The sequence below is a fragment of the Seriola aureovittata genome, chromosome 4 (genome assembly GCF_021018895.1).
Source record: "Seriola aureovittata isolate HTS-2021-v1 ecotype China chromosome 4, ASM2101889v1, whole genome shotgun sequence".
Taxonomy (NCBI): domain Eukaryota; kingdom Metazoa; phylum Chordata; class Actinopteri; order Carangiformes; family Carangidae; genus Seriola; species Seriola aureovittata.
Window position 1 is genome coordinate 3,435,989 of NC_079367.1, and position 15,082 is coordinate 3,451,070.

The window sequence follows — 15,082 nt, forward strand, 5'->3', positions numbered from 1 at the left end:
TGATCATGTGCATTACTGAATCTCGACTTTACACTTAGAGAAGTAGTTAAGTTCAAGTAAACAAAAAGGTAAAACATTATTTTTGAGCAGCAGGATGTTTTTCAGGTGGTTATATTGTCTGAATGTTTTCACTGGGTACCTTCACCTCCACTGAAATCACCCGCTCCGCCAAATGAACAGCAGCAATTACTTATGTTGACAGACTTCCTTTCAAAAACTAGAGGAAGCCATTAATCAATGCTTCTCAAAACACAACAGGAGCACAGGTGGTGCTCAGAGAGAGAGAGCGATCGAGAGAGAAAGAGAGAGGGAAGAAAGGGGAAGCAAAACAGAGCTCAAGATGCAACCGATGCAAATGAGCCCTCCTTAATTTGCTAGCAAACAGCGAGTGATTTTCGATGGCTGACTGACTTATCGGGCTGCGACACGGCGGGGTGCGGTGTTCAGTGTCTTCACCTTGGCACTGCAATCACAGCAAAACGCACACTACCATGCTGAACACGCACGCACACCCTCTACTCCACACAGCAGCCATTTACAGAAGTGTGCGAGGTGGGGGTGGGGGGGGGGCGGAGTGGGGGCCTCCCATCCTGATATAATTAGCTTTCTCCGCTGCACCTAATTAACCTTTGTCTGTGTGGCACTTCACGAGCCGAGCGCTCTTTCATTAACAGCGCGTTGTGTTATTTTTTCGTGTGTTTTACCAGTCATGGTGAGGTAGCTCTTCATAATCTTCAAACTGCGTCTAAGCCTCTGTTTGAAGCAGGGACTGGGGTACGTACGCATCACCTCGGGAGACGAACTGGGTTTTTGTTTAGATTAGATTTAAAGAGGAAGGGGGGTCGCAGTAATGTCGATCTGTGTATACGGGGTGAGGTGGCGGATCTAACTGCACGTGTGGAAGGATACGTACACTTGAATGTCCAACATGATCCTCTTATCTTCCTCCACATGGATTCCCCAGATGCAGTCCTGGCCTTTATCGTAGGCTTCGGGCCAGTTGGGAGAGAGCACCACTCCGGCTGAATCTGTGATCTCACCACTGCACACAGCTGAAACACACACACACAAACACACACACACACACTCAACCACGCGTAATGTACAGGTCATTTTTACCAGCGTGCAAAGAGCAACAGGTGTGGGCGTCAAAATTGCTAATGCAGTTCCTGGACTTCAGGGTCCAATACTGAAACGGTCTGTTTTTGATACTTCTACCTTCTTTCATTTAATAAAAGAAGCCAAAACCCTCGAATGTTGAACACTTAGTCACCGCAGAGACTTCCTCTAAGTGTCTTAATGGGTTTTAAATAAAAAGCATGAGTTCACCTTGTTGCCGTGTATATTGTAGAGTCAGTGCCGAGAGCTCAATAACGATGTACACATTTATAAAGAGGAAAAGTTAAAGGGGCTTTTTGTACGTTTTCTCTGTGGTTTCTTGGCGGGAGCGGGTGGTGGTGATTGTTGCTTAACCAGAGCTTCAGTCATTGTTGCATTTACAAGACAAAAAGTTATAATACGTTACATATAAATGTTGTTCACACAACTCTCGCTCTTGGTCTGACTTTCTTCATTTCACCTGTATGAAAAATCCTCCCTTTGTTGTGCTTGGTTATAAAATTAAATCAATTAAAGATTGAGGAAACTTGCACAGCCGATTTTTTTTAATTGGAGTTCTGAGTAGAATCTATACCAAAAACTTAAGCTGTGTGAATAGAGCTGTACTAAAACTCTGAGGTGTGAACAGGTGAATGTGAAAATGACCAATCGATGCTGTTTTACGATGTATGGATTGTTTCAACCCAGCAATTTGTTGCATTTTCACTTGCTGACTGAAACTGCAGCATAAATTACACCTTGGTACTTTTGCACTGAATGAAATCATTCTATATGTTTGTGTATTTTACAGGCACAAACAGCCATCATAGTTAAAGCTGCAGCTGCCATGAGCCCTGCTGACACACTGTCTATTCATCTTAAGAGAAGTGTGTCAGTGTGACAGATGTAATGTACAACAGGATGCACCTGGTGTATCTGGATGGGCACAGACATACAGACCTCTGCAGGCCGGCTCCGTCTCATTCCACTGCGGATTGTTGGGATCCATGCATTCGATGGTGACCGATCCCTGCTCCAGAGTATAGCCGGGGTCGCAGGCGAACTCCACCACGGCTCCCACTGCCCATGTGTTGTCGCTAGCTGTCAGGTTACCATACTTCACGAAGGGCTCGTAGCAGTGGCCGGCTGCAAAGGCTGTGGAGAGAAGGTACGGGTTATGTTATTTATCAAAGAGAGAGTGAGAAGCTGTGTGCTAGGTGAACTGGGTCAACATGGTCCATAATGAGTTGCCACATCCATCATTTAATGGATTTAACTTTTTATCTTGCTGCAGTGAAAATGGTTCATAATATCTGAGGTACTTGTGAGAGTTGTTCAGTTCTGGCTGTAATGTAATGATGTTGGTCGGTCCACAGACTGAAATATCCTGAAGAGCTTGGATGCAGTGACATAAATTTCGGTGAAGATATTCAAGGTATTGAGAGGACCTATTACAAAGCTTGGTTGTGACATTCATGCCTCTCCAAACTCCCCTCACACCTGGGTTTTTGTGTAGCAGTAGACCTCCGGCTGACGGCTTCCTTCACTGCTGGGGTTCACCAGCGTCTTCTGAGGTCGCCCTCCCCCCAATGGAGGAGTTAAACATGGCCCACTCAGATTCCACGTCCCCAACCCTCCCTGAGGACGCATGAGAAATTCTTCCAGAGGTGGGAGTTAAAGATCTCAAGGCCAGATGTTCCCAGTTCATTCTCATTACATATTTGGGTTAAAGGTCTGTCCAGGAATCTCCCCCGCCATCTGATCCATCTCACCGTGATGGATGTGGCGGTGGTCTCAGGTCAGGACTGCAGAGGTAATCATCGATCTTTGGCCTGAGGTCTTCTGGTACCTGGAACACTTATGAACCACCCTGCACTTGAACATGGTGTTTGTAACGGCCAATCAATATCCAATAATGTCCATTAACAAAGAACCAATTGGACCGTTTCTCCCAGTCATCCTCTTCGAGGTTTCTTGAGTGCTGAAATCCCCCAACAGAACTTCAGAATCCCTTGGTGGTATACTTTCTAGAAGCTATAATACAATTTGTGTAGAAGTAAATACCATAAATATAATCTTTGAGATGAATCAATGAGTTCGAGAATCTTTCAAATTTTGCTTAAAGGACACGTTCTTTTGAAGATGAGGCAGAAAGATGCACAAGGGAAAAAGAGGCGGTTAGAAACGGCTAAATGAACACTCATGAAAGATGTTATCTGTTTACCGGCGTGGGAATGGTTCGTCAGGATAAAGTAGCGACTATCAAATCTGTTGGAGACAAGCTGAACAGTATTACGTGCTGTTAATGGCCGTAATGAGGTCCGCTGGAATTATGCATGGCTGCTCCCTTTGGACCTAATCCCATTTGTAGCAGTGAAGCGGCGGCCTAAGCAGATTACACTGATTGTATTTCCAAGTGGTCCTTGTGGACCGGAGACAAGCTGCTTATCTGATGGCGAGAGCTGAGACAAATGTGAGGACAAAAGATAAGAGAAGCTCAGTGATATCTCACCTTGACAGTGTCGCTTGAAACTCACTGTAAAATAACATCATATGGATTCTGAAGCTGCAAATTAATATTGTGCACCTGAAAGACTTGCCCTTGATTCTTTTATTCCCAGACACCGTTAAATTGCTGCAAAAGCAACTAACGTAAAAGAGAAATCAATAAAGAGAGGGGCCGTTCAACGGCTAAGGAAGCATTTAACTGCACCCAATAATGTGTTTATTGCCAAGATTATTGCCAGCAATGAAGGCAGTAATGGAAGTGAAACATTTCTTTTGATTATCCAGACAGTGTTTTAGTAATGGGGCTTTTGTTCTGACAAAATGTGTTTTTCCTTTCCTGCATTAAATTCCATTGAGGAAATATAAAGGTTTATATTGAATTATGTTTCATGGCGTCAGTCTCGCTCCGTCACACTCGTCCACTGGGATTCCTCCTCTCGCCTCGGCTTCATCCAGGATTCCTCCCCTTGGACCAAATTAGGATTTTAAGCAACGCCAGTGGCGCGGCTCCAGGCGTGGCACTGTCAGTGGGTTGGTCTGTTCTGTTGGTGTGTTGGACCATCAGTTTGGTTCAGACTGAAAAATCTCAACAACTATCAGTCAACCTGCTGTGACATTTTTGCGCAGACAACTCCTGGTCCTGGGAGAATAAACCCGGCAGACTTTGGTGCTCCCCTGACTTATTCTCCAGCTCCACCATGAGATGTGGTACAAAAATCTCTTGACATCTACTGGATAGATTATGATGAAATACCATGAAAGTATTAGATGGACTGATTGGATTCACAGTATTAATACAGACCTGCTTTATAGTCAAAGAACACATGGACATCTGCCTTTACACAATATGAGACCTTTAAATAGCACTGATTTTTTTATACCAAACAAACCAGAGGAAAAAAAGACACCTGAATTTTCTATTTGAATTTGTGATAAAATTCAAATTATTGTGCGGCCGTTTTTGCCTCCGTAATACTTTGAGATAATGAGTAATTTAAAACACTTTATTGTAAGTGCAGCGTGATACATAACGGCATTATAATCCTATTTGAAGGTGTTAAGATTAACTTTTCCAGCCATATAATCATCAAACAAAAGAAAGAATTTTAATTAATGTTATCACATTAGACCAGTTTATTTATAATAATAGAAGAGCTCCACTTATCCACCTATAGAAAGTCTCCTATCATTACTACAGCACTTCCACCTTTCAGACACCTGCCAGGTTTTCTTCAGACCACGTCTTCATATATTCCTTTTACCAACCTCGTTTTCTTTTCACCGTCTGAAAGGAGCTTTTCTCTGCTTTCACACAGTCCAGCGCTGCGGCACTCGTGTCGGCCTTGATTACATGAATTTCATCATCACTAGAATTCCTAACCTCCATTTACCAGTCGGCTTTCTTACTATATTCTGCAGAAAGTGTTAATTATGTCTTTAAATCAACAATTCACTGAGAATTCACAGCAGGTCAAAGTTTCTGACTGATGCTAAGCTGTTCCCGGCCTCTGGAAAAAAAATGAGCTCACATCTTTTCATATGGAGTAGTGTGTTTTCATGGTACTTCCTGTCTGATTGCATCTTCTGCATTGTTTTCTCCGTGTTTAGCTCTAAATCTTACCTTGGTACCTGATGGCAACGCCAGTGGACGTGCCTGTAGCATCTGTCGTCAGCTCAATGAAGAGGTGCCTGGACGAGCTGAGTAAACCCTCATTAGGCAGATACTCCACCTCGTATGAGTCATACAGGGCAGCTGCGTCTATGCTGTTACCGTTCTTGATCAGCAGCCTAGAGGAAAGAGAGCGAGCAGTCGTTAGATTTCTGTCTCCTGCCATACTCCATCCGTCCACCAGATGTCCTCAGGCTTTCCCCCTCCTCACAGATCTTCCTGTTTCCTGTTCTCAATCATTTGCTCCTCTGTATTTACCCCAGCCTCTCTTCTTTCCCCACTTAGTTGCTGGATTGTCTTAGTATGTCTCCCTTTGCAAACGTGTTCCTGATGCCTGCCTGTATTTTACCAGTCAGTCATTTTGAAAGATATAACAGGTTCTAATCCCTTGTTTTAAATTCTAATACTGTATTGCAGTACGTCTATGTTGCAGCAAACACTTTTAACAGCTGTTGGAAAGTAATTCACCTTAATTCTGCAAATAAAAATATAATTCCAGTGCAATACTTTTCCATTTTCTTTTATTATGAAATACACTAAGCTTTTTCCAGTGTAGGGATCATGGCTCCCACTTGTGTCTTGTGATGGAAATAATGTTCTATAACATTGTGAAAACTTCATGGTGAAAGCTTCACACAGAATTGAGAGTATGTTGAGAAAAGAGGCTGAAATGTGAAGAGATCTTTAAAGGAGCTATTTGTATGTTTTGCTATTCATTCCTTTACTCTTCAAACTCTCCAGCGCTGGAAAGTGACACTTTTGTTTTGCTTTTGTAGCATGCTAACCAGCTAGCCTCAGCCCAGTTGGCCTGTCTCGTCACTTTCCGATACCGAGTCACTGTAGCACCAGGTCCACCCCGAAGATGCAGCGCTGCTCAGGGGATGTATTATTAATACCTCTTGTATTGTAAACGTAACAATGGCTGAAGCTCTTGGCAAGAATGCTAAGTAAACAGCTGTTAATGCTAACGTTGATGATGTAGCATTAGCAAAATGTACAAATATCTCTTTTTAAATGTGCAATAAACACTTATCATTTACTACTTAACACGTTACACTAAATTACCACTGCAGATGCACGTGTTTACTTTTTGATCCAGTTATTTGTATAGGCATAACAAGGGTTGTATTAAAAAGGGGGATAGGAGCAACGCCACTGTTTTCAACAGACAGTTTGAATAATAATTTTATAGTTCATGTTTTTACCCTTTTAAATTAACCCACTTACGATCATTAATTACATCAGAATTTCTACTGATGTTAAATTCCACGGCAGACAGCTGTGACCCCGCTGATGCCTAATGCAGTGTTGTCATCTGCAGTTGGTGGATCTATTGAAGCAGTCAGTTCCTCCTCTGGGTGTCACAGCCCCTCCACCGGTGGCGGCCCCACCCCGTGGCTCTGTTCCTTTATGGTTCCCCGCGCATTGATCTCTCCCCGCTGCCTTTGATGACTTAAATTATTCCTCTCAGGTAGGTGTGTTACAGCATAACAGAGTCTCCACGTCAAACTAAAACCTGTATTTACATTTATTCGTCGTGTTTCTAGTCACACTGACTGAACCGAGCTGAAGGTGAATATTCTTCCTTCTCTTTGGTTTATTTCTCTGAAGTGAGGGGAAGAGTTTTGGTTCCTCCTCTTCGGTTTAGTTATGAAACAAAAGTGATTCCCCCCCGAAAAGGTCCAGAGAGTTGATGAAACGACCTCCGATACCTCCACCTCTGCGCTGCCTCCTCCTACACTAGGTGTTTCCAGGACCACATTTCACCATGGTGACACACACACACACACACACACACTCACACACACTCACACACACACACACACACACACACACACACACACACACACACACACACACACACACACAGACTCACACACAGACTCACAAGGCCCTGTTGCGGCTGGAAATGACGGTGGAGCCAGACATCCAATCAAAGACATGCTGATGATTCCTGCTGATGATTTTGCTGCTCTTCTGTTGTGTTGATCTGATCGAGCTCACATTACTAAAGTCACTGAAGTGGTATGTATGAAAAGACTAAAGGAGCAGATGGCTAACAAGGAATCGTTGTCTTTGAGAAGCCATCAGACCTCATTACGCTTTCATATTTCACACCCGTGCCAATTCTCTATCCTCACCACATCATCACTTCTTCCTGATCTTTTCAGTTTCCTCAGAGCTGTCCAGATGTCTCTTCATATCTACGGGGTCTATATTTGTAGCAGGAGCATAAGAGCAGCCCGGAGCAGCTATTGGCTGGTATACAAAATGGATTATTCAGCTAATTTTCCCCCCTGTGGCTCGTCTTTTCAGTCCTCTCTTATGAGAGCTCCATGCTGCTTAAATGACACTGTACTGTCACCGCCACGAGCTGCACTGACAGCCAGTTGTTACCCCGAGGAGTCGTCTGAAAAGATGCTCTTACTGAAACCAGAAGGTATGACGCACGACTGAACAGGAAGTTAAAACATCCCGTTAACCCACGAGACATCGACATTAGACCATTTATCAAACAGGAATAAAATTGGATTAGATGGGCTTCTTGAGTTTAAGCCCCTGAAGTAAAAATTTTGACCATCATGCAACATTAAAACTCACTGCAAATAATAATCCAAAGCTTTTACCTTTCTCTTGGTTGTTTGTCAATGTGAACATCTTTAAACCTGCAGTAACTGATTGTTTGAGACTGTCCTTCAAAAACAATGAGCCTGTAGTTAGTCTGTGCAGCAGGTTATTATGACCAATAGTTACGTTTTGTTGCTAGGCAACATCTCTTGTGCATAGTAATTATAACAGGAGCAAAGGAAGAAGTCCAGAGACGTAGTATAAAGACAGTCCATGTAGGGAGGAGGTTGTGGTGGATGGATGGGTCAACAAAACAAAGGAACATGACCCAAGAGAGCGGTGTTCAATTCCCATGTGAAAGTAGCAGTTTATATTGTTTCTTTTAATCCGTTGTATTGTTATTATTGTAACCATGACAACAAAAATCGTCTATTATTGACAAAGTAATTACCTTTAACCCAAACCACTAATCCTAACCGAGCCATGACTGTTTATTATAGTAACCACGGCAACAAAGGTCTCATGCAATGATGCTGGTACAGTATGCGTGTTTATTATTGTAACCATGACAACCAAGGTCTGGTACATCTGCCGCTGTAGGGGAACTATTACAGAACACAACATCGATATCACCTTTTAGGTTGATGTGGTGAACTCTTTACCGAATTGTTGCTAATTAACACATCCACCAGTCTCGCAGAAACATTATCTTTCATATGGAGTCGAGTTTCTGGCGACTTTAATCCAGATTTCCTGCTTTTTTTTTACCTCTGTTTTTGGTCTCCACCTGTTCCAGGGGGAAACACCTGACTCCTGCAGCTGCTAAATGCTCCACTGTCTTCACTAGCCAGTTGCTGACTGTATCTTTCTGCCATTTGGTGCTGAGCAGGTGCACAGCAGGTTTTTTAGACGCCATGAAAGCGGTGAGAGTTAACCACATTAGAAAAAAGCTGGACGCCCTGCTTACCGATCATCGTCCTCAGCCAGCGCCACCTTCTCAAAGTGGATGTGAAGTCTCTGGCCCTCGGGGGCCTCCAGCAGCCAGTGGCAGGTCAGGTTGTTGCTGTAGTTGCTGGGAAAACCAGGAGAGATGATCCGACCGACTGTGACGTTCCTGATCAAACCACCGCAGGCAGCTGAAGAGCGAGAGGAGAAGCAAAAGTGCACTATGTTTTTTTTTTGTTTGTTTTTTTTCTCACATTCAATTTAAATTCAATCAAATTCACAGACTCCTGCTGAGTGTCCCATCCCCCATCAACCTGCTGATCTCAGATGAACCTTATTTGTCTGATTTAAGATCTGAAATAACCTGTTTGCTATCTGCTGCTCCCCGTTTGACTTTTTAACAGCAAAATTTGCATTAAAAATGTAATCATAGAATCTAAACTATTCTTGATTTGATGTAATTCTTCACACTGGGTGATTACTGTAGACTGTAATTTGTCAGTGAGTGGATCTGTGGATTTGCAGATTGCATCCAAGACCTTTGGTTTCAATTTAAGAGTGAAAAAGGTCAAACAGGAAGTGTCAAAACAATCATCTGTTTATTTTTCATGAAGAGAACCAAGAAATTAGGTGAAAAAGATAAGATCATAAGTGATACACTGCAGGTACAGAAAGGTGTGTGTGGGTTTCTGTTTGTGTGTGTGTGTTGTTTCCCAGCTGATCAGGTCAAGGTTACTCATGCAGACAAAGCTTAATTAAAGCAGAACAGGAAGAGTAAACCCAGTGGCATCCTGCCCAGCCTTCAGTAATCACACCTCAATACACCTGCTTTATGCTCTGACTCACACACACACACACACACACACACACACACACACAATCGAGATGGCAGAGATACAGATGCACAGCCACACAAACTCGATCTTAGAAATTGCTTTCAGAGGCACATTCCCTGCGCTGTGAATCAGAGGCGATCCGAGTGGTCAGGAGCAAAATTGTCACTTTTTATTCATCAGCCGGCCTCATCGGAGCAGATAAAGAAGAGAAAAAAAAACATCCATCATCCACGCATGCCTGTGGGAGTCCAGGTCCGTCTGTCTATGGCTGTCATGCAAAGGACCTGAAGGTCCAATAGATAACTCCCGGCTGCTGCAGTAATGTTGTTAGTGTTGATGGGAATTGTGTGAAAAACTGAAGGACAGAAAAAACACTAAAAATAAGAAAGAAATTCTGAAAGTAAAAGACCTGTTGAGTCTAAAAGGCCAAGTTGACTCACAATACAAAACGCCACCACAATGGTATACCATGCTAACAGATGTAAGTAATGCTAACAGCTCGTAATGCTAACATTGTAAATTAAGTTTTGTGTTTAGTTAGTAATTTTCGTCATGTCTCTGTCCACAGTGAGTTAAAAGGACTAATAATAATATTGATGCATGTGTATGTAACGCTATAAATAACTATGCTAATAATAATGCTAATGCTGTAAAAGAAACATTTTTTGTTGTTATTTGCAGTTTAAGCTATAAGTATTATTATTATATTGATTTATCAAAGAGCTAAAGCCAATTCTGCTAATAATGTTTATGCTATTTATTATGGTAATGCTAATATGTCTTCTTATTATACATGTATTAAACATTTAAAGAATTATTTATTACTATTATTATTGAAAATAATGTGACGAAAGATATCGGTTTCATCACTACATCTCAGTCTACTGTTTACAAATATGTATTTATCACAGTTTAAATAAATATAGTATTATTATTAGTAGTAGTTATTATTTTCTTTCGTTATTATACTATGTGTTATTATATTATTTTGTAATATTATTATAACGTATGGTATAAAGTCAAATTAAAATGATTATAATAACAAAATAAAAAGTAATTTTAATTACTAATAATACTAACAATATGTTTAAATTTTCACATTATCATAATAAGAGATCAATTACAAAATTTGCAAATATCACAATAAATATAGAATATGAAGACTACAAATGGTTTGACCTTTAAAGAGAATCCATTTAAATACAGTCACACACTCATTACTTTAATAACAATATGTGAATAACACTGATTCACAGAAATAAATATAAAGCAATTACATCAGAGTTGTGACTATGACAGTCTTTAAATGAAATATAATTAAAAATGTAATTATTGTAGAAATACTTACAGGGACATTATTATAATAATTTGAAATGAACTTCAAGTGTCTAGTTCCTGTCTGTGACGCTGTGGATATCGAGGGTCGGCTTTGACTGTTTCCTCCAGGTTGTGGTGACCTTACCTAGGCAGTGCGGTTCCTTGCCACTCCAGTAGGGGGTGCTAGCATTGCGGCAGGTCAGCACAGCGGGGCCCTGCAGCTGGTAGCCGCTCAGACAGGAGAAGAACGCCTCCCCTCCAGAGTGAAGACTGGTCACTGACACATCACCGTAAAGAGGCCGCCGGGGGAAGACGCAGCTGAGCACGAAGACTGCAGAGACAGAGGATGAAACAGGTAAAGACAGAAATGGAGAGAGAACTGAGCTGAACAGGTGAGGCTTGTTTACAGAAGCTGGAAGGAATGAAAGAAACGAAAGAACCAAAGAAACTGACAAGTAAAAAACAACATTACCTGCACTTTAACGGCTCACGTGATTAATTCAGTATAATGCACTTTCTCCACAGCACTGATTCCAACACTTTAACCATTGAATCAAGTCATGTAGTTTAACATCTCCTCTCTCAGGCTTCTCTCTGGAGCTCTAGTAACAACAGGTCGGTGAGCCAATCAGAAGAGAGGAGGCTCTGAGCCTGTTTTCTGAGTGATCCAATAAAAATAAAGCAGATTTCAGGTAAAAACACTCAGAGAAACCAAATCCTGTAAAGGTTTGGATGGTGGGTCCAGGTGGGCGGGGCTTGGTGACTGCTCTGTTGTGACATCACAAAGTTCCAGAAGTCCTGACGGCTGGTTTTAAAGCTCAGTTTCTGAATACAGGCTGTGTGCATTTCTCTGTGGACTGAGGCTTTGATACTTTCACTACCACTACTGCTTTCACTGCTTTATAATCAAACAACACATGGACAGCTCATATGGGACCTTTAATATGTTCAAATATATATGACCTTATTTTCTGAAAATGTCAACTTACAGCCCGACATATTATAATATATCATTTTGAATGAAGATGTCTGCATCAACAGAGGTAAATAAAACAACAAATGTCGAGTGGAAAATACACAGCAACACCACAGTGGCATTTAGTGTGCCAGCGTCCCCCCTGTGGATACCGCCTGCCGGATCTGTGCAGTAGCATTAAGACTCATGCGCACACACACACACACACACTTAGACAAAGGTCTGTCACGTCAGTGTGTGGGAGAAGACGTCTGGGCCGGCTCTCGGCTGACCAGTTAACTAACTGGCTTTTTTTATTGCCAATGATCCGTCTTCCCTCAGCCTCCCGGTGTCGGGCCAAACAAATTAATAATATATTTCTGCTAAAGTCTCTGATCCATCTCACTGTAATTGTCCTAGTTTTATTGTGAGCCCTTGGATGGCTTAGCAGAGGGGCTGCTATTGATTCTGTCTGTTGGGGACAGCGCCGTGCCTCAGGCAAGGAAATATGTAGGGAGATTAAATAGGCCAATAAATGACAACCTATGACCTGCGCCGCTTCCAACGCTCTGTTAGTGTTGAGGGATGATGCCAGCACTGTAGTGTCTCATGAAAATAGAGATAAGAAAGGCAGTGTTGGTCTTTATAGTATTTCTCATTAGAGCATCATCCCGGACTAGTGCTGCCGTAGCAGCAGCAGCTGCTGGAGCTGCGTCCTATCACTCCCTGAGCTAGTCATTACCATGGTCTGCTGTAGCTATTAATATCCAGGCCAACCAAAAACTATGAAACTCACAGACTCACTGGAGAATAGAAAGAGATAAAAGAGCCATCATGGTAGCATTGTGCTATGATAGCACTGAGTGCTAACAGAGAGCTTTCACAGAGACAAATTGCCCCGGAGCGGGAAAATGCCGGCTATATGCTACATCACTTTGTCTTGTCTTCTTAGACCTTACGGCCATTCATCAAGTTTTGGTTTTAATGAAAGGTTATTGATAAGCTCTGCTTTTATTTCTCTCTCTTTCATACTGGAGGGTGCAGGCGGACCTGCGCTGTGCTGTGCAGCTGGAGTCCAGCGGGTTGTTTGTGTCTCCAACAAAGAGAGATGAGAAGCAAAAATATAAAAGCTGAAAATGAACAGAGCACACTGAATGACAATGTAAAAATAACCTTCATGAACTGGTTTTGATTGCTGCAATAATTGGACCTGAAGTTCAACAACAGGGTTCCTTTTGAAATTGAGATGAGCATCTATTCTGTCCATAGATATATTTCATTTCAACACTTTTCCACTGTGGCGTCCTGGCGCCTGAGGGAAACACAACAAACACCAAAAAACATTCAAATGAGGAAACCTACGGTGGCTCAGAGGGCTCAATGCACCGCAGCTTAAGAAAACACATGCAAACAGACAAAACACAAACAAATTCGGAAAACATCCTCGTCTGTTTGACAACACACGTGCCGCAAATACTCACAACAAAGACACTGCAAGTGGCAGGAAGCGTTTCCAGGGGACACTAAAAAGTGATGAACCAGGGTGGAACCAGCTTGTTGTTCAATGCCTCCTGACTTTTGAAGTTAAAAGCATTGAACAAGTGCACGTGGGTGTATGTATTTTTGTGTTCCCTGGAAACACTTCCATTGTGTTGTGAGTATTTGCGGCGCGTGTGTTGTCGAATTGATAAAGATGTTTTTCTGAATTTTCTCTTGTGTTCGTCAGTTGCAGTGTGGAGAGCGTTCAGGGCCGCCGTAGAAAGAACTGCTGCTCCAGAAGTGCTCCTGATGCGAGGGGGAGTAAACGGGTTGTGTTTGGAGAAACAGCAGCGGTACAGATACTTTTTCCTTCCCATCAAACTTTAAATATATAACCATTTATTAAGGTTTGATATATTTTCTGTTGTCACTTTACCCAAATACAGAAAGTCTGGTCATTACATTACAGATTGGATAACAGGTGCATCTTTTACTCCACCCACAAAAGTCTGTTTACGGATCTCTGAGTAAAGATTATTTTATCACGCGTGATCACCAGAGCTCAGCTGAGCTGCTGCGTCCAAACGTCCCAGGACGGGAGGACGGTTTGCATTTGGACTGGATCTGCTCCTGATGCGTCTCTCTGCATCACTTCCACTTTCACACGCTGTCAAATCCCTCCAGTCACGATCCTGACGCATATATGACCCGGGATTTTTTTCTGCCCTGTTCCTCGAGCCAAAACAGAAAACTCGCCCGTCATAATTCAACCAGTCAGGTCACATGATACTCTGATGTTTTGACTCAGTAAATGAAACAGCCGACTGATCAGAGGAGTAACTGGCTCTGTGTGATGCATCATGAACATTTAACTTCCTGTGGGTCAGCTGTCTGTTCTCAGTGTCTGTAAGTGACACGCTGCAGATCTTCAGTCAGCAGCAGTAAGATCCATATGTGTTGATGATGGAATTAAATCCCGTTCACTTCAAGGTCTCATATTGTATAAAATTAGATTTTCATGTATTTTGATGTCTCTGCGTCGGCAACAGCCAGGAACGGAGACATTATGTTTTGGGGTTGTCCGTCCATCCCATTCTCATGAACATATATTTTTGATTAGATCACTCAGATGGTTTTTGGTTCTTCAAACCACAAATATATCTTCTTATGGATCAACATTTCCAATAAAGGAAAAGTGTCAAATACAAACCTTTAACTGTGAGATTTATCTTTTTGTTTTGACTTGTCGATTTCCACATTAGGAATTCTACTGCTGCCAGAGCTGTAAAGTCTCAGCAGTTATTATCAGCACTTCAGCAGGATGTATTACTGTTTCCTCTGCTGCTCCTGAGCTGCTAAACCAACACAAGCCCCAGACCGGCCATAAGCCGCCTCTCTACGACCGCCGTGAGAAAATGTCGGCCTCCGCTGTATCTAATCAGGCCTCGTGGCCACAGTGCGGATCGCACGGGAAGAACGATAATTTGAGATGTTTAATGGTCCCCTGTAGCAAGCGGATGCAAATTGAATTTATTTATTTTGCGGTCACATTGTGATACGGCTTTCATGTGCAATTGCTCCGCAAGGATCAAACTTCATCTCTAATCTCATTTGGTCCCTCGGAGCATTTATTTCTGCTGACCGTTGGCCTTGCATTTACTGCGAGGAGCTGACAGCCCGCAGAGATTAATGCAGCTCGCAGCTCGT

The 15,082-nt window shown here is 42.4% G+C and overlaps 1 protein-coding gene across 1 annotated transcript in view; it reads right to left on the reverse strand.

Moving 5' to 3' along the window:
- sez6b (seizure related 6 homolog b) overlaps window positions 1–15,082 on the reverse strand; it is a 141,005-nt gene that overhangs the window by 21,418 nt on the left and 104,505 nt on the right. The window contains exons 5-9 of the mRNA XM_056374528.1: window positions 11,087–11,272; window positions 8,811–8,979; window positions 5,228–5,394; window positions 2,059–2,253; window positions 914–1,052 (exon numbers count right to left, since the gene is read on the reverse strand). Of these exons, the coding sequence (XP_056230503.1) occupies window positions 914–1,052; window positions 2,059–2,253; window positions 5,228–5,394; window positions 8,811–8,979; window positions 11,087–11,272 (856 nt within the window). The remainder of the gene's footprint in view (window positions 1–913; window positions 1,053–2,058; window positions 2,254–5,227; window positions 5,395–8,810; window positions 8,980–11,086; window positions 11,273–15,082) is intronic.